We start from the raw sequence: 17,642 nt of genomic DNA on the forward strand, positions 1-17,642 counted from the left end.
GCCGGTTCCTGCTGCCCGCTGCTATCATCAATAGCGCTGCACGGCCAGATGGTCGCACACAGCCCACACGCTTGGCACAGAAACCAGGCTCTTTCTGGGAAAAACGGGGGGTGCAAGGGCAGGATACAAGTGCACCCGCTATCTGCAGGTGGCCATCCCCACTCTCAGTATCTCCTCCAGGGGAATTTCCATAGAGAGCTGGGAGGAGAGTCCCCAACGCTGCCGTGAGCTTGGTATTTAATCTCCTTCCTTTTCATCCCTCTCTAGAAACCAACCTGGGGACAGTGAGAAACCCATTTCATCCCCCCAAAACCAGGGAGGGGAAGCAGCCGGTGCTTAAAAGGTGGGATTGGGCTTGGGGATGAGAAAGACAGGACAAGAGATTGAAGTACCTCGATGTGCCGAGAATTCAACCCACACAAGCGTTTCCTCTGCTCCAGTCAGCACTGGAACCAATTTTTCAATCCCTATTTGGGAGGCACAGCACGCATCCACCCTTAGGTAGCAGGAAGACGCTCAAGAATTTGTCTTTCTGAGAAACCTTTTATTTGGCACGATCAATGGTAGCGTTTTTCAGAGAGAACCCATTCCTTCCTCCCCCCACTGGGGAGAAAAGCCTCGAGCAGAGAGAGGCTTCTGCCGTGCTCGCGCTGCACAAAGCCCTGCTCCAAGGCAGGTCCTGCAGCAACACAGGAAAATTTAGATTTTCCCCAAGAACGCCAGGGTGTGGAAAGTCCAGCCTTTGCATTTACAGCAGATCACTGCAAACTTTTTGTTAGTAACAACTTTCATTGGAAAGGCCTCAGAAAACAGCTGGATCAAAGGCTGAGAAGCCCCAATTTCCAGGGCTGGGAAGGTGGGACTGCTGCAAGGGTCACAAGCAGCAGCTGCACCTCAGAGGTCCAAGCACTGTTCCTATGCTGGAGTTTTGCCAAGACTCTAACAGAAGCGGGGTCAGGAGCTGAACTGTATCCCTGCACTATGGGGACAGATAATTTCCCAACACACGACTGCTTTAGTGAAGAACCAGACTGTTAAGGCCTCACAGAAGTCCTGGCAAAGAGTATACAGGTATATAGTAACAACAGATACAAAATATCCAGCAGCACCTGGGGCAAGATATTCCCCTGTCATGCCCTTTAAACAAAGCCATCCTATCATTATTACCCTGCCCTCTCAGGAGCACGAGGCACAGTGAGGAGCAGGGAGTTTTTCCCTGCTCTCTGCCCAGCTGGGCTGTCCCAGCAGCTCAACTCTCCATCTGGCTCACTGCTCCATCCCGGCCCTCCGGAGACTTTTCTGGCTGAGGGGTGGACAAGTGTTCCAGCTCGTAGTGTCCGTTCCTCGTGGCTGCCTGGCCCTTTTCCCCCGCCAGCTTCTTGCTCCTCTTGCTCTCGATGATCTGCTGGAGCTGCCTCCCAGCGTAGTCGGGCTTGGCTGTGAGCTCAGTGGTGGGCACGGTGAGCCCCAGGATCTCAGGGACCATGTAGGGCCGCAGCCAGCCCACCAGCGGGGTGCTGCCCGGGGTGTAGTGGGTCTGCTTGTGGTAGAAGAGCAGCCCATCGACCTGCAGGCAGAGAGACAATGAATGAAAGGGCAGAGCTGAGGCTCCTGCAGGTGAATGACCAGGCACCAGACAACGGCTCTGCTCTCTGTTTGCAGGCCAAAACCACCAGCTGGATCATTTTTCCTCAAGCAGTGCAATAAATAGCGGAAGGGAAAGGAGAAACCTGCAGAGCTGCTGCCCTGAAAGATCAGCGACTCCCAGATGGCTTTAAATTGTCAAAGGCAAATGAGTCCAGCTTGGTGTCGGCACAGAGCAATGTCCTCTGGATGCTTTCATCCCATTCTGCAGAAAAGCCAGAGAGTCTCTGAATAAGGCAGCCCACTTTACTGGATTAGGGCTATTTTAAATAATACATTTGGAAAGTAATTAGCCTGAGCGTGTGACGCCAAGGAGCCCCGATTCCTAACAGCTCTTTCAGCTGGCTTATGCCAAAAAAATTCTTAACGTTTCCCAGGAGAGAACTTCTCCTAGCAATCAGTGACAGTTAAGGGCACTCAGGACTTTAAAGGTTTAGGCCCTAACTCTTGTGCTACTATTTCCACACTCTGCAGTGCTGCAGCTGGCTGACGTTTTCCCCACTTCCCCACCGTGCTCAGGGATTCTCATCCCTCCTCTTCCCACGCTTCCCAGGGGTGTGCTCTGCAAGGCTGGATCCTGCTGTCAGGCTGACTAATGCTGGAGGTGGTGCTCCTCTTAGCTCAGCTTCACAAGCTCTTAAAAGGCCATTTGGCTATGAGGAAGAGTGGCTGAGTGGGCAGAAAAGGGGAGAACAAGAGCCCAGCTTGGGATGAACTGCTCCCAGACCCCTTCCTGATCCTACAGACTCCAGAACAGGAACACTGGCTGAGCACAAAGCAGCATATGTCCACTTCTGCTCCACAGATGCTAACCTCTGGCAGAGAGGGTAAAGCTTCTGGCACTATTCTGTCCACAATTTTCAGTCACTGCTAACATCTTGCAAAATAATCCCAGAAAAAGGGGGATTTCTGTGCTAGGAAAACATAAAACCAGAACAGTAAACATCATGATGAGCTTGTGCAACCCCTCTGGACATATGAAGTGAAAAGTTTTTCCCCCACCCTGCCTCCTGGCAAGAATCAGATTCTGCAGCACTCCAGTACATCCAGCCCATTCCTGTGGGTGCGTGGCACTCGATGAGCAATGGGGATTCTCCGGTACCCACAGGAATGTTTTGGTACAGAGCAGAGCCTGGAAGGCTTTCCAGACCACTCCAAATACCTTCCCCAAGCTGGAGAATTCAGCCTGGTGGAGAAGGTCAGGTTCCCTATATTTACTCCTATATTCCTTCCCATTTCCTTCATTTGTTGGCCAAGTCACCACAGTGACAGTGGCCACATCAGAATGAGGACTGACGCTGTCCCTGAAGGCCAGAACCTGAGGAGAGACTGGCCTGGCAGGATTTAACATTCCACAGCCATGCTTTCCAGATTTTAGGTGCCTAACAGTCCTCCCATTCCTAAGCATCAGGGTTTCTCAGAGGCTTTGGCTCCCCTGCCTTTGTGGAAAGATCTGTGAGAGGGACCGTAGGTCTTAAGATCCACTCCAAAAACCACCTGAAATTCAGAGTCAGCCAACTGATCCAAAATCTACTGAATTCCAGGGAATAAGAGTCCAGTGAATAGAGTGGATCAGGCCCTAGCTGTGAGGTTACAGATTAACTCTGAAGAAGACCCAGATCTGAAAGGACTGACCTCCTCTGTGGCCACCACACACACAGGATCCCTACCAGCATCAAAAGATGCTGGGTCCACACCTAAGAACACCTCTGTTACCCTCCACCCATAGTCAGGACATATTTTGCCTCATGCAAAGTTTACTCAGTTCTGTGCCCGTGGTAGAAGGTGTTTTTGGGGATTTTTGGGCTCCCTCTTGTGGCACACCACACAGACCCACAGCTCCCTTCTTCCTGGAAAAAGCACCACGGTTCCTGTGCTGTTGGGGCTGCTCTGAGCCAATGTACACCATGTTTTGCTTTTTGGGGTCACACCCTGATACAGCAGAGGGTTTGGGGGGGCAAATCAAAGCTGGATTACACAGCTGGAGCCTGTTCAGCTCCATCTCCTGCTCCAGAGTTTCGCAATGGCCTCCTTTGTAGCCCATAAGTTTGCTGATCTGACTGCAGCGGGCAAATGCTGCAGCCTTTCCTCACGGGAGCAGATGCCTTAGGAGGGGATGAAGACTTTACTCAGGAAAGCCAGGAATGACTGTTTCTACAGAGGCACTTGGACCATTTATTATTGAGCAAGCCAGCTGAAAGAAAGCTGGGAAGGCTCTTCAATCCATGTTCAGAGCAGGGTCTGGCAAGACCAGTGAGGGGTTGGGACTTTCCAACTTGCTCTGATGACTGCCCTGGCTTTCACAAGCAGAAAGCAAAGTCATCCCTCACAGCCAAGTTAGTGCCCTTAATTTAAACCTACACCTATTTTAATGGCTAACTCAGGATGGGAGACCATGAGAGACACTGTCACATCAATGGGGCTTTTGGCTTCGTGGGACAAGGAATCTCTGTGGAAGCTGTTCCTGATGTAGGGCTGAGCTGGGCACTCCCAGGAACAGCTGCAGCCACTGGAGGAGGTTCTGGCTCACAGATGTTGTCACTGTCACCGGGTCAGAATGCCACTGCCTCCTCCATCCCCTTCCCTTGCAGTGACAATCAGCCAGGGCAGGCAAAAGCAGCCAGAGCTGATTCCACAAGGGGCTGAGACTCACTGCTCACAACCACACAGAACTGAGCTGGGTGGCACGTGGCTGTTCCTGTCCTGCCCTCCCACAAAGGTCAGAACAGCACAACAGCTGTGGCAGGGGAAGTTTAGAGTGCATATAGGAAATATCTTCCCCCAGGGGATGGTCAGGCACTGGAATAGGCTCCCCAGAGCAGCAGCCATTAGCCCCAAGCTTGCCGGAGCTCAGGGAGCCTTTGGACAAAACTTTCAGGCCCAGGATGGGATTCTTGGAGCTGTCCTGAGCAGGGCCAGAGCTGGAATTTGAGGCTACTAGCAGGTCCCTTTCCACTCAATATTGTATGATTCTACCTTTAAAGCTGACGAAGCAAGCACAGGTGTCCTGCTCAGTGATTTCTGTCACAGCCAATTGCCCCCAGCTCCAATACACCTCAGGCACCCATCATGAACACCCAAACCCCTCAGAAACATTGGGATTTTACCACTGGCCTCCTCCCTCCTCCCCAGCTGCCTTGTTGGACGCACCAACACCAAGGAAATGCTCACAAGCCCACCGAGGGTAGTGGTCAGTACCAGTTTTGGCCCTAAAAAGGTCAGCTGTCCATCACACTGCTATGTGAACCTGAGGTGTGCTGCTGTGGAGGCAGCCTGAGTGTGCTCTCACCCCAAGAGGCTCTTTCAGACACAGCCAACTGCAGCAAGGGCAGCACAAACCCAGGGAGTGCCATGGTTTAACTCTTGCTCGTTTGTGTGGTTGAGTGAGAGTGTGACAACGCAACAGATCAAACATGGGCATAGAGGCATCCACCTCACACACAGCAAACAGCAACTTGGCAAGCTCTCTGCAGCCTCAGGAGAGCAAATTCCCAAGGAGAGGGGATGCACCTCTCTCCCAGGACTGTCAGAGAGTCCAGGCCCCCACCTGAGTGTTCTCACCTCAAAGGGAAAGTCTGTAGCCAGCAGCTCACACAGGCTGTCCGAGGAGCAGGGGAAGTTCTGCAGGCCCACAAATTTGTACTGGAAGAGTAAGAGAGGGTTAAAAGACAAAATTCCCTGATCTACACGTGAACAAGTTCCTGAATCCAGCACTGGTGTGTAGGCAGCTAAAGAGGAAGGATTCCTCTGGTGCAGGACGTGGCATAAGAGGGAAAGGGTGAGGAACAGCTCCCACATTCCTGATACCTTTTTTCCCAAGCACCTAAGACTGCAGGAAGGACTTTTCAGGAGACCTGACCCAGAGATGCTCTTCTAACCAAAATAGAAAATGATGACCTCCGGGCAGGATGCAAAGCAGACAGACGTCTGCTCCAGGCTGCTGCCTCAGCCAAGCCAATCTTTCCACCCAGGAAATGAAAGCTGAAACGACCTCCTCTCCATTAGGTAGTTATCTTCTGGATATTCCTGTTGGGAGTCAGGACAGGATGTTCTCTGAACACAGACACCCTCACTGCAGTCAGCCCCATTTATCACCGAGATGCTCAGCTCACAGGAGCTGTTCTGCTTGGCCATGTTTGAGCAGACAAATCTCTCATGTCTGCACCCAAAATTCATGTTCCAAGCTGCTGTGGACTCTAGGTCTGACCCTCATGTGTAAGCCTTCAAAGGAAGACTTTTTATTCTGGCTCAGCAGGGACTCTGGATGGCAAGCCAGCATTCATCCTGACAACTTCAATGATCAGTTTAAACAGAGGGAAGGCTTAAAGCTTTACAAACCCACAAGACTGCCAGAATAAACCCCATTGTAGTCAGGCTGCCAACCAACACTGCTCCTGAAGAAACCACACTGGCTTTCCATTCCATTACAAGGGAAAGCTAAAAACAGCATGGAAGTTAGCTGATACCCTGCAGTGTGATCTCCCTCAGCACTTTGGATGGGGGGGAAAAAACCCCACTAAACTCATTAACAATATGCAGTGGTTCTATTTACATCCTGACCACGGCATCCCATTTCATCAGATCTACACTTTGAAGCCTGATCTGTGAGGGGAAAGGAAAAAAAGGGAAAAAAAGCTTCCACTTGAGAAAGAAACTGCTGAAGCCTGCTGAACACGAGAGCTTACCCCCCCCCAGCCTCCTCCTCAGTACAAAAGGACTTACTGGATTAATCCTGCTTTTCTCTCCCAGCCCTTCCTCCTCTTGGAGTTTTGAGGAGAGCCAGAAGAATCTGAAGTCAGTCTGTGAAAGGAGGCAGAGTCAGTGACCATTCACCATTCACCACACATCACCTGGCTGTGTCTGCTGAGCACCTTTGTTCCTCTGCCCTCACATGGGAGATTTACAAATATCTGCAGAAACAGCACCCCAAACCCTGCTGCTCCCCCCCAACACTTATCCAGCAGCTCTAAAGCTGTGCTTAGGAGAAATTTCTGCTTTCTGCAGAGTGAGCTTCACACAGTGCTGGAGCAAAGCAGCTCAGGGAACAGCAAGGAGGGCAGGGTCAGTACCTGGCAGTCATAAACAGGGTGTCCTCTCCAGCACATCACATCCAGGATGTAGTAGGTCTGCTTGGCCTCGTTGTAGATGCAGTCCAGGATGCTGTACACTGCACACACAAACACAGGGAGGTCCACACCTGCTCCTGGCACTGCCCAAGCCAGCTGGCAAATCCAGGTCCCAGCTCTCTGACATTAATCCTGCCCTGATGTGGGACTGTGGGATCCCCTCCTGCTAACACAAACTGCAGCCACAAAAAGCCTTGAGCTTCAAGATCCCACAAGGCTGCAAATCAGAGGCACAAGCAAGGGCATGTTTCAGAAAATGGCATTTGCCAGACAATAAGCCTCTCTTTTTGGAGCAAAAAAATAGAATTCCAAGACATATTAAGGAAGATGACACCATACAAAGGTGTCTGTCAGAGGATAGAGAGAATGTCAAGGTTTAAGAGTGTCAGTCAAACAGGAAGTTTATTAAAAGATGTGGCAGGACATGAGGCAATGGTTTTAAATTGGAAAAAGGCAATTTCATATTAGATGTTAGGAAGAAAGTTTTTCCTGTGAAGGTGCTGAGTCCCTGGCACAGGTTGCCCAGAGCAGCTGTGGCTGCCCCATCCATGGAAGTGTCCAAGGCCAGGTTGGACAGGGTCTGGAGCACCCTGTTTTAGAGGAAAGCTCCCTGTCCTTGGCAGGGCAATGGAACAAGATGAGCTTTAAGGCCTCTTTCAACCCAAACCATTCAGGGATTCTATGTGCTTATAAAGGCATCTGGTACTGCTCCCATCTAGTTATCTCCAGAGATACAGAAACTGGCCTGAAGCTGACCACCCCTAGCACAAAAAAAGGGGCACAGCTGTGGAAGCTGGAGGAGCAGCACTGGGTCTGTGAGCACACACAAACTCCCAAGCAGTTCCCCTCTCTCCATCCCAGACCCTCCTCACCCCTGTACCTTTGTCACCAGTTGAGTTGTGCCGGTTTCCCCCTGGCAGCAGGGATGGGAACCTGTTGACACAGAAGCCACTCTTGGTGTAAGCTGCTGTTGTGCCCTGTGAGGAAAAAAGGAGAGAAAAAAACCCAGTCAAGCCAGTTTTGTGTTGGCTGTGAATGGGTAGACATCCTTCAGCAGCTGTGGAAGCCCACTTACCCTGGAGGCCACGACAAGAGCCCTTTTCCCGACGGGACACACCACCACGACCCACTCCTGCTCCAGATCTGAGGGCACATCCACCAGCCACTCCGACAGCATCAGCTACAAGGAGCCCAGGGAGAAGAACCAGTCAGTAACAGCTCTCCTCAAGCTATGGACAACAAACAGCTCAAGGGTAAAGCAAGGAGGCTTTGGCTTTGCTTTGACACTGGGTGTTTTAAGGGCAGCTGGCACTGCTTGTCACCCCCCAAAGGGCTCCTTCCCTCCCCTCTAATGAAGTCCAACCTGCCTAACACATTCTTCCCCAAGTGTTCCTCTTGCTTCCCAGCTGCTGACTGAGCTTCAGACCACAGCACAGGGCTCACACTGGGCACCCCACACCTTGGGGTTTAAAAACACAGCAGGGCTTAGAGATTCCAAAATGTCAGGAGTAAAGAGCCTGGACAAGCTGACCCCTTCAGAGGTTGCCTAAGTGGCTGTGTGTTATCAAGAACCAATACAGCACCCAGGCTGATAAAACCCAGCTGAGTTTGCCCTTTTTTTCCTTTCCAAACACAGGGAAGCAGAAGTCTTTAGCTGAATACTGCCTAACATGCTGCTGGCTGAGCTGAAATCTCCTAAAGTGGGGAACACAGTGATGCAGAATTAATGGCTGGAATCACTGACCTTCGAGACCTTTTAAACCTAAGCGATTCTAAAGCACATCCCATCTCCACGTGTTTTGGAGGTGAACTAAGCACAATTTCTTTGCGAGCACCAAGCCGAGCAGGACACACTCCTCTGAGCCCCCAAATGGCCATCACCGTGGCCTCAAAGCACCCCACATCCCTGCCCCACGGCCACGGGGACACAGCTGGCTGCTCACCTGATTGGCGTAGCGCTTGGGCAGCTTTTTACCAGCATCCACGTCCATCGCCTCTTCCTCCGCATCTTCCCCTTCCTTGTCCTCGTCCTCGCTCTCCACCCCTGCCCAGTCGTCCTCCGCCAGCCTCCTGGCATGGTTCACGTAGTCCAGCCGCCTCCTGGGGTCGAGCAAACAACCCGCGGGGTGTGAGGTCCCGCACGGCACACGCGGCCCGGCCCGCTCCCCTCAGGCGGCTCCGAGCCGGCCCAGCGCGCCCCGCGCTCCCCTCCCGGCGGCTCCCATCCCGCCCGCCGCCGCGCTCACTCTCTCTGGATGCGGAGGAGGCGCTGCCGGCGCTCGGCCTGCCCGGGGCCGCCGCGGGGTTTGTAGGCGGCCAGGCGGGGGTGCGGCGCGGCCGGGCTGCAGGGCCCCGCCAGCCCCACGCCCGCCGCCAGCGCCGCGCTCAGCTCCTCCATGGCAACCCCGCGGCCCGCCCGCCGCGCTTCCGCCCGCGCCGCCCGCAGCGCCCCCGCCTGGCGCGGAGGCCCCGCGCCCCCCTCAGCCCGCTCGCCCCGTGCCTCAGTTTCCCCCGCGCCCGGGCACCGGCACGGGGCGCTGCGGGCTGGGACCGGGCACGGGCGAGGGACACGACCCGGCGGGGACGCGGGAGCAGCCGCAGCCCCCGCGGGCGGGGAATCGTGCCCCCGGGGCCGGCTGCCTGCAGAGGGCAGCGTGCGGCTGGCCGGGCCGGGCCGGGCCGCTCCCCGCCGCGAACCGGGCGGCGGAGCGGGGAGCGCTGCCCTGCGTCACGGGAGGCTGGCGGCCGGCTCCGCCACCCCTTCGGCAACGGGAGCGGCCCCGGCGCTGCCCCGTCATAGCCGGTGGCGGCAGGAGCGGCCCCGACACCGACACGGGCACCACCGCCGGCGCCGCCTCCGTCCTGCGTGAGATTTACGGATTTCAGGGAAAAACCAGACCCCACCAACCATCGGGAAAGTCGGCCCGGAAAGGAATTGCAAAATCCCGGGATCACCGGGAGGTTGGGCAGGGTTTGGGGTCGTGCCCGGCGCTCTCCCAGCGCCCACCGACGGGAAATTTAGGGTGTTATACCCACAGGAGCCCCGAGAAAAATCGCTTTGGATTTATTTCCTCGTTGGCAGCCGGGGGTTTTCCTCCCGGAGAGTGAGAGCTCGGGATCAGCCTCCCAGGGAGATAAACCCTGCGCGGACATGGCAGAGCCCGGCTCTCGGGCCGGCCGGGATCCGCATCCCGGAGCAGCCGCGGGAACGCCGCTCGCGTGACTGGGGATCTTGTTTTTATCCAGGGAATGCCGTTTTTAAACGGGGAATGTTCTTTTTAACCGGGGCGGCGGGATCGCGGGGGGTCACTTGGACATAGGGACATTGGCGTCACCTCGTAAGGGATTTCTTCTCCACCTTTTTTTAAATTTTTTTTTTATTATTATTATTTTCCTGGGAAAGCGGCCAAGCCATTTCCCACAGCGCGTGGTGGTGATCCCGGAGCCGCGCTAGCCCGCGGTATTGCCGGGATCGGGGGGGTGTTTTGGCCGGGGGGGTTGCGTTCCTCTGGCTCCCCCCCCTCTTCCCGAGCCGGGACCGGCCATGGCGTTGAAAGCCAGAGCGCTTTACAACTTCCAGAGCGAAAACAAAGAGGAAATCAGCATCCAGGAGAACGAGGAGCTCGTCATCTTCAGCGAGAACTCCCTGGACGGGTGGTTACAGGGCCAAAACAGCCGTGGGGAGACCGGCCTCTTCCCCGCTTCCTACGTCGAGATCCTCCGCTCCCGCTCGGGCTCCAACTACACGGACTATTCCAGCAGCCCGGCCGGCTCCCCCGGGCACGATTCCTCCTTGTACTCGGCATCCCCCAACCCCGGCATCTCCTACCAGGGCAGTTTTGAGGACGATGATGATGACGATTGGGATGACTGGGACGACGCGTGCACGGTGGTGGAGGAGCCGCGGAGCGCGCCGGGCACCAACGGGCACCCCTCGCCCAGCCTGCCGTGCCCGGCGGCCTATGGGCACCACCAGCACGCCGGCTACCGGCCCAAGCCGGCCCTGGAGAGGCAGGACAGCATGGGCTCCTCCAAGAGGGGCAGCGTGGTGGGCAGAAACCTCAACCGCTTCTCCTGCTTCGTCCGCTCCGGGGTGGAAGCCTTCATCCTGGGCGACGTGCCCCTGATGTCCAAGATCGCCGAGACCTACTGCATCGAGATGGGCTCCAGAGGCCCGCAGTGGAGGGCCAACCCCCACCCGTTCATCTGCTCCGTGGAGGACCCCACCAAGCAAACCAAGTTCAAGGGCATCAAGAGCTACATCTCCTACAAGCTGACGCCCAGCAACTTCAACTCTCCCGTGTACCGGCGCTACAAGCACTTCGACTGGCTCTACAACCGCCTGCTGCACAAGTTCACGGTGATCTCAGTGCCGCACCTGCCCGAGAAGCAGGCCACCGGCCGCTTCGAGGAGGACTTCATCGAGAAGCGCAAGCGGCGGCTGATCCTCTGGATGGAGCACATGACCAGCCACCCCGTCCTCTCCCAGTACGAGGGCTTCCAGCACTTCCTCTGCTGCCGCGACGAGAAGCAGTGGAAGCTGGGCAAACGCCGGGCGGAGAAGGACGAGATGGTGGGCGCCAGCTTCCTCCTCACCATCCAGATTCCCACCGAGCACCAGGACCTGCAGGATGTGGAGGACCGCGTGGACGCCTTCAAGGCCTTCAGCAAGAAGATGGATGACAGCGTCCTGCAGCTGACCAACGTGGCGTCGGAGCTGGTGCGCAAGCACGTGGGGGGCTTCCGGAAGGAGTTCCAGAAGCTGGGCAATGCCTTCCAGGCCATCAGCCACTCCTTCCACATGGACCCTCCCTACAGCTTGGATGCCCTCAACAATGCCATCTCCCACACGGGCAAGACATACGAGACTGTGGGGGAGATGTTTGCTGAGCAGCCCAAGAACGACCTGTTCCTCATGCTGGACACTCTCTCCTTGTACCAAGGGCTCCTCTCCAACTTCCCGGACATCATCCACCTGCAGAAAGGTAAGGGGGCATTCTTCTCCCCAGGAATGGCCCCTTGTGAGTGGGAATGGTGCTGCAAGTGGGATGGGGATGCAATGAGGAAATCCTTTGTTGGGCCTTGAAGGGAATGGGGAATAAGGATGGGAATGGGGATGGGAACCACTGCCTATGCCTCTTAGGGGCGCGGTGTGGTCCCTGCTGGCACAGCCCTCCAGTCAGCCCAGCCTGGCAGAGTCTGCTAGGGCTGTTGGGTCCAGAGTCTGCCCCAGTGATCCCGTGGACTCTGTAACTGCTGCTGGTGCTACCCAAAGCACTGCCAGGGGTCATCAGCATGGATGTCACTTCCCCCAGACCGTGAGCAGGAGCCAGCACTGCTGCTGTTATGTCTGAGGTGACCTGCCCTGCACCTCTTGTGCATCCCCACCCACTGCTACTTGTCCCTCCTCATCCTCCCTTCCTGCCAAGGCAGAGAATGGGTGGCCAGCAGGAATACCAGAGCTTGCTCCCCCAGGGCTGGGATATGGCTGGACATGGCCTTGGGTTGGTCAGAGTGCCCGAGGGGACAGGGCAGTGGGATAGGGGACACACCGAACCTCTGGGAACAACCTGGGTTGTACTTTTCAGGAGTATATCTCTGCACCTCCAAGCCCAGCAGGAGGGATGCACCCCCAGGGCATCAGTGGTCCCCCATGTCCCGTTTGTCCTGGTTCCCTGGATTTGGTGGGATCAGAGGGAAGGAGGAGTGTCAGCTGTTCTCTCCCTGGGGCAGGCAGCAGGCAGGCAGGGCTCGGTGTCCCTTTGCACCCAGGCAGCCAGCGCTGTGGGTGTGGGGCCAAAGTCCACACACACTCCTCCCCGCCCAGCTGCCCGCAGCAGGGAGGGCACACCCACACCAGTGTCCCCAGAGTGTGCAGGACAGGTTTTCCCCAGGGTGAAGCCAGGGCTGATGGGTCCAACATGCAGGGATGTCTGTGCATCACTCGGCATCCCTGGGGGAGGCTGGGAAGGCAAAGGGCGCAGGGAGGATTCAGTCCTGCCCGGGCAGCTTCCCTGCCTTTCCTCTGAGTGTTGTTTACCCATGGAGAGGGGCTGGATCCCGTCCGGAAGCGAGGCCGCGTGGGCAGAGCGGAAGGCAGGATTTGGCCTCCAAACTTTGCTTCTTCCTCCTCCTCCTCCTCCTCCCCTCTGGGAGCAGGGCTGGCGCAGCGGGAGCGCTGTAACCCCGGGTCTGGTGCGCCCGGCAAGGGGCAGGGAGAAGGGAAGAGAGCCCAGAGCGGGCCAGATCCTGTTTTTAGTTTTTTAGCCTCTGTGCTAATGAGGGGGAGGAATGCAGGGCTGGAGCCAGGCAGGATTCTTTCGAAACCGAGCTGTAAAAAAACATGGAAGGAGAGGGAAAAACTGGTGTCAGAGCATCAGCTGCCTCTGGGAGTGGGAGATGCTTTCCCAGCTGAGCTCCAGACAGCACCACGTGCCCTTGCCACATCCTGGTTCACTGTTTCCTTGGGCTGGGGTCTCCCAGGGCTGCTCCTGACCCCTATTCATGGAATGGCATGGAATATTTGGAGAGCAGGCTTGGCTGGGGTGCTTCACTGTGTTAACACTGCCCCACGTCAGCTTTGCACCCCAAGCCTTGAGTCATACACAGCACTCAGGAGCCCAGAGCCCCAAAACCAGCTATACATGAGGCTGACTGCCCAGGATGGAAAAGGAGCTGGGGATGCCAGAGTCAAGAGGGAAAAAGAGGGAAAATGCTCCTGGTCTTTGCCTGCCAGGAGGAGAGGGAAGGGTTTGATGGGCAGGGGGAGATGCAGGCAGCTCCCTCCCTGCCATGGGGCAGGTCTGTGCCTCTCCTTTGGGGCCAGGGCTCTCCATGGGCTCCAGCAGGGCTGCCCAGGGAGGGGCCCGAGGGTCACACACATCCCCTGATGATGTCCTGCCCCGGCAGGCGCCTTTGCCAAGGTGAAGGAGAGCCAGCGGATGAGCGACGAGGGCAGGATGGACCAGGAGGAGGCGGACGGGATCCGCAAGCGCTGCCGCGTGGTGGGCTTCGCCCTGCAGGCCGAGATGAACCACTTCCACGAGCGCCGCGTGGCCGACTTCAAGAGGATGATGCAGTCCTACCTGAGGCAGCAGATCGTCTTCTACCAGCGCGTCAGCCAGCAGCTGGAGAAGACGCTGCGCATGTACGACAACCTCTAACCCCAATCCTGCCCTGCCCGCAGCCCCCGGGGCTCCTCGCACGGGCTGGAACTCACCACGCTAGTGACCAAATGACTCTGGGCTGCTCCCCCTTCCCGCGCTGGCAGGGAAGGGCTCGCCCGCGGGCTGGCCGTGCCACCTCTTCCTTTCTTTCCATGGGGACCTCCCACCCTGCCACGGGTCTGGCAGGAGCATGAGGGGATCACTAGAGGGACAGGTGGGGAGGTAACGGTGCTGGGGTGTCTGCCCAGTGATTTTTAGCTTTCTGAAAACCCACTCTCCTGGAGCAGGGGTGGGTGCATCCCAGCCCGCTGGGAGGAGAAATCCAAGCGGTCGACATTTTGCACACTAAAAGCTTTTCTGATGGAAAAAAAAAAAAGAGAGGAAAAGAGATCTTTATTTGGAAGAGATTTTTTTTTTGTTTGTCACAAGATGTTTTCAATATTTTCCATTTTTCTGCAGCATTTTTACTGATCAGTTTTTAACTAGATGCACAGAGGCAAAGAGAAATCTCTTTCTCAAGTATGGCTGCTGACTGGGAAAAGGGATAAAAAAGGAAAAAAAGGGAAAAAAATAGCCCCACAGCCTTTTCAATAAAATCATTGGTAGAAAAAACACCCACCTCCTTCCCAGAGATGTCTGTGGAAAATAGAGCTGCTCCAGGATCCTGGGGAAGGTTCTGCCTGAGCATCCCCTGGCTTCCAGCCAGCTCTAAACATCCCCGTGCTGTGGGGGGAATGACCCTAGGAGGGGTTCCCACAGCAACCCCCCTCGTGCTCTCTAAAGAGCCCCCCAAGGGGCAGATCCTGCCCCGCTCTGCCCTGGCTGGGACAGTGTGCTGCTGCCTGGAGACAGCAGGGCTGGCACGGGGGCCTTGTTTTTGAAGGGAAATGGCTGGGATAAATCACAGCGAGGAAAGTTAGGGCCGCCTTGGCCTGGCTCCAAGGATAAAATTAGCCCCGGCATGCAGGCCAGCGGGGTATTGTTAAACTAACAGCGACGCTGGGAATGCTGCGGGCTGTGCTCCATCCTCCCGAGCCCTCCCTGGCCCCAGGCTGCAGGACGAGCACTCTGAGGTACAGCCCTGCTCACAGCCTCCATCCAGGCAGGACGTGCTTCCTCCTGCATCCCACAGCCAGGGCAGGCCCCTTCACCGTGGCCCCATCCCACACCAGTCCCATCCTAGTCCAGCCTCATCCTACCCTCTCCACATCCTGCCTTGGCTCCATTCTGCCCCATTCCCAGCTTGCTCTGGTACCATCTCACCCTAACCCATTCCATCCCAATCCCATCCCATCCCCATCCCATCCCATCCCATCCCATCCCATCCCATCCCATCCCATCCCATCCCATCCCATCCCTGTTCTAGCCTGGCCACATCCTAGCCTGGCCCTGTTCCACTCTAGTCCCATCCCAGACAGGCTGCATCCTTACCTGACACCATCCCACTCCATTTCCATCCCAGTCCCATCCCACTCTGGCCCCATCCTATGCCAACCCCATCCTACTGCAATTCCATCCTACCCTGGCTGTGTTCCACCTTGGCCCTGTCCCAGCCTGGTCCCATCCTGCCCCATCCCACTCCATCCTCTTCCTCACCTGACCAGATCCTTCCTTGGCACCATCTCACCCCATTCCCTCCTCATCCCATCCCCATCCCAGCTCAGCAGCCGTGGGAATGGTGTCTGACCCTGTGCTAATCCTGCAGGAGTGACGTGTCCCCAGCCCTGCTGGCCCTGCTCTGGGTGACCACGGTGGCCTCGGCCCCATGCTGAGGCCACAACGTGTCCCTTCCCCCAGCCCTGCTCCCTCTGGAGCACAATGGGCACTGGGGCTGAGCCTGCCACCGCCATCCCCGGGCTGGCAGCCAGCCTCTGGCACTGCAGGCAGCCTCCAGGGCTGAGCCAACATCCCAGCTCCCCTGGACTGCCTGGGCAAGGGCCTTGTGGGAGCTCAGTCCCTGGGATGTCCTGAAGCTGGGCTGTGCAGCTGGAGCAGGGAGGTGTCCCAGCACCCCAGGCGTTCATCCTCTGCTCTGGTGTCCTGGCATGGGGACAGGGATGGGATAAAGTCCCTGTGGGCTGCATGCACCCCTTTGGAAGGCTGTGCCTCAGTTTCCCCAAAGGTGCTCTCTGTGGTCCTTCAGCATCCACGAAGATCTCCCTGCTCCACCATCCACCCCCTCTGTACCCTCATGTCTGGGTCACACTCCCAGGACACAGCTAGAACCTGTATTCCATTAGCATTCCTGCCTTTTCCCACCTGGCAGTAGGCAGCTGGGCCTTCATTGCCCATGGTGGGCATTTCAGAGTCTGCCTTGGCCAGATAGGGGGGGTTGAGCATCCTGCTGCTGCCCCCCACACCTCCGACAGCATCCTGCAAATGTGCCCAGGGTTGGATGATAGACCCAGCCCTGAGCATTTTGGTGGCTGTCCCAGGTGCAGGATGGTGGTGGGGAGGAGTCTGGGGCTGTGCACAGTGCTTCACATGTCCCAGCAGTGTCTGTCACTGCCTCTCTTATCTGTGACACAGGCAATTCCCTGCTCCCTCAAGAGAAAAAAAACCAGGGCATGGAGGGCTGAGAGGAAGCACCGGGGACATGGAGCAGATCCGTTTCCTCCTCCCACTTCCCAAGGCAGCTCCTGCGTGGGAAATCCAAGGCTGAGGCCCTGTGTGAGTCCCATCAGTGCTGACAGCAGGGCTGGGAGGTGGCAGCAGCGGTGGTGGCTGGGGCATCCTGCCTGGAGAGCACTGCAGCCAGCACCAGAGCCCGTGCCTGCCTCCCTTCCTGTATGAGGCTTCCCGGAGCTCCTGTCTTGCTGCTTCTCTTTGGGCCTCCCTCCACCATGGGGAGAAAACCTGGCATCCTCGTTCTGAGCTCTGGGAGCCCAGGGTTTGTGCGTGGGCCAGGCTATCAGGCTGTGGGACCTCCTGTGTTTGTATCCCGAGCCCAGCAAGATGCTCCAGGGTGGGCAGGATCAGCCAAACAGCTGGAGGGCAGAGGATGGGAGCCCTGGGGCAAGCAGAGCTGCTGATCAGAGCGCTGTCAGCCACACGGATCCACCCAGCAGGGCTCAAAGATTCGGGATCAGCCGCCAAAGGAGCGCGGTGACCCAACCCAGCTCCTCCCAGCGAGGGGAGCGCAGGGTGCAGCAGCTGCTGGGGCGGGCAGGACGGGGCTTGCTGTGCACACCGCGCTGCCAGGGGCTGGAGAGGCACCGCCGCCAACGGGGAGCGGGGAGCACCCCCGGGGGAGCGGGGAGAAGCCCTGCCTGCCCGTCAGGGTCAGCAGCACAGCCCTGCCTGCCCGTCAGGGTCACCAGCAGCTCGGGCATGGAGCCAAGTGGAGTTTCAGTGCCACCCCCACCGTGCCACCCCTCCCGCCCTGAGGAGTGATTCCGGGCGGATGCAGGTGGGTGGACACAGGCGTGGATCAGGGCAGAGGGAGACAGCTCATTCTGCCAGCTCCAATCTTTTAATTGCTGTGCTTCTCAAATATTTCCGAAGCATGACCCTGAGTTGGCTCCTCCAGGCAAATATACAAGCAGCAGCTGGTTGCCTTGAGCACCCCTGTATTCTCTTGGCTGTGGATATAATAAAGCTCCCTCCTGCTCCCAGCCCAGGGAAATTATGGTGGATCAGTGGTGTCTGTTTTAGGGAATAAGCTGGAAGCCAGCTCTAATGGGAGTGTGACCCAAGCCAGCTCTTC

The 17,642-nt window shown here is 56.9% G+C and overlaps 2 protein-coding genes across 2 annotated transcripts; one reads left to right on the plus strand and one right to left on the minus strand.

The window, feature by feature from the left end:
- Positions 1–527: 527 nt before the first annotated feature.
- Positions 528–9,168, minus strand: SNUPN (snurportin 1). Its single transcript, XM_064722366.1, has 8 exons — positions 9,017–9,168; positions 8,714–8,870; positions 7,846–7,950; positions 7,651–7,747; positions 6,714–6,811; positions 6,367–6,444; positions 5,206–5,286; positions 528–1,567 (listed from the first exon to the last, which is right to left on the minus strand). The coding sequence occupies exons 1-8, from the start codon at positions 9,166–9,168 to the stop codon at positions 1,250–1,252; spliced, it is 1,086 nt and encodes a 361-aa protein (XP_064578436.1). The 3' UTR covers positions 528–1,249.
- Positions 9,169–9,316: 148 nt separating this feature from the next.
- SNX33 (sorting nexin 33) lies at positions 9,317–14,328 on the plus strand. Its single transcript, XM_064722409.1, has 2 exons — positions 9,317–11,755; positions 13,680–14,328. Exons 1-2 carry the CDS (start codon positions 10,315–10,317, stop codon positions 13,931–13,933), a joined length of 1,695 nt encoding a protein of 564 aa, XP_064578479.1. The 5' UTR covers positions 9,317–10,314; the 3' UTR covers positions 13,934–14,328.
- Positions 14,329–17,642: the final 3,314 nt, after the last annotated feature.

Source organism: Zonotrichia leucophrys, chromosome 10 (assembly GCF_028769735.1).
Source record: "Zonotrichia leucophrys gambelii isolate GWCS_2022_RI chromosome 10, RI_Zleu_2.0, whole genome shotgun sequence".
Taxonomy (NCBI): domain Eukaryota; kingdom Metazoa; phylum Chordata; class Aves; order Passeriformes; family Passerellidae; genus Zonotrichia; species Zonotrichia leucophrys.

Coding starts and splice junctions, on each gene's coding strand:
- SNUPN (XM_064722366.1), bottom strand. CDS start 9,168: ATGGAGGAGCTGAGCGCGGCGCTGGCGGCGGGCGTGGGGCTGGCGGGG. Junction 6,445..6,713: donor ACCCTGTTTATGACTGCCAG/GTACTGACCCTG, acceptor CTCCTTTCACAG/ACTGACTTCAGATTCTTCTG. Junction 5,287..6,366: donor AGAAAAGCAGGATTAATCCA/GTAAGTCCTTTT, acceptor TTACTCTTCCAG/TACAAATTTGTGGGCCTGCA.
- SNX33 (XM_064722409.1), top strand. CDS start 10,315: ATGGCGTTGAAAGCCAGAGCGCTTTACAACTTCCAGAGCGAAAACAAA. Junction 11,756..13,679: donor CATCATCCACCTGCAGAAAG/GTAAGGGGGCAT, acceptor CTGCCCCGGCAG/GCGCCTTTGCCAAGGTGAAG.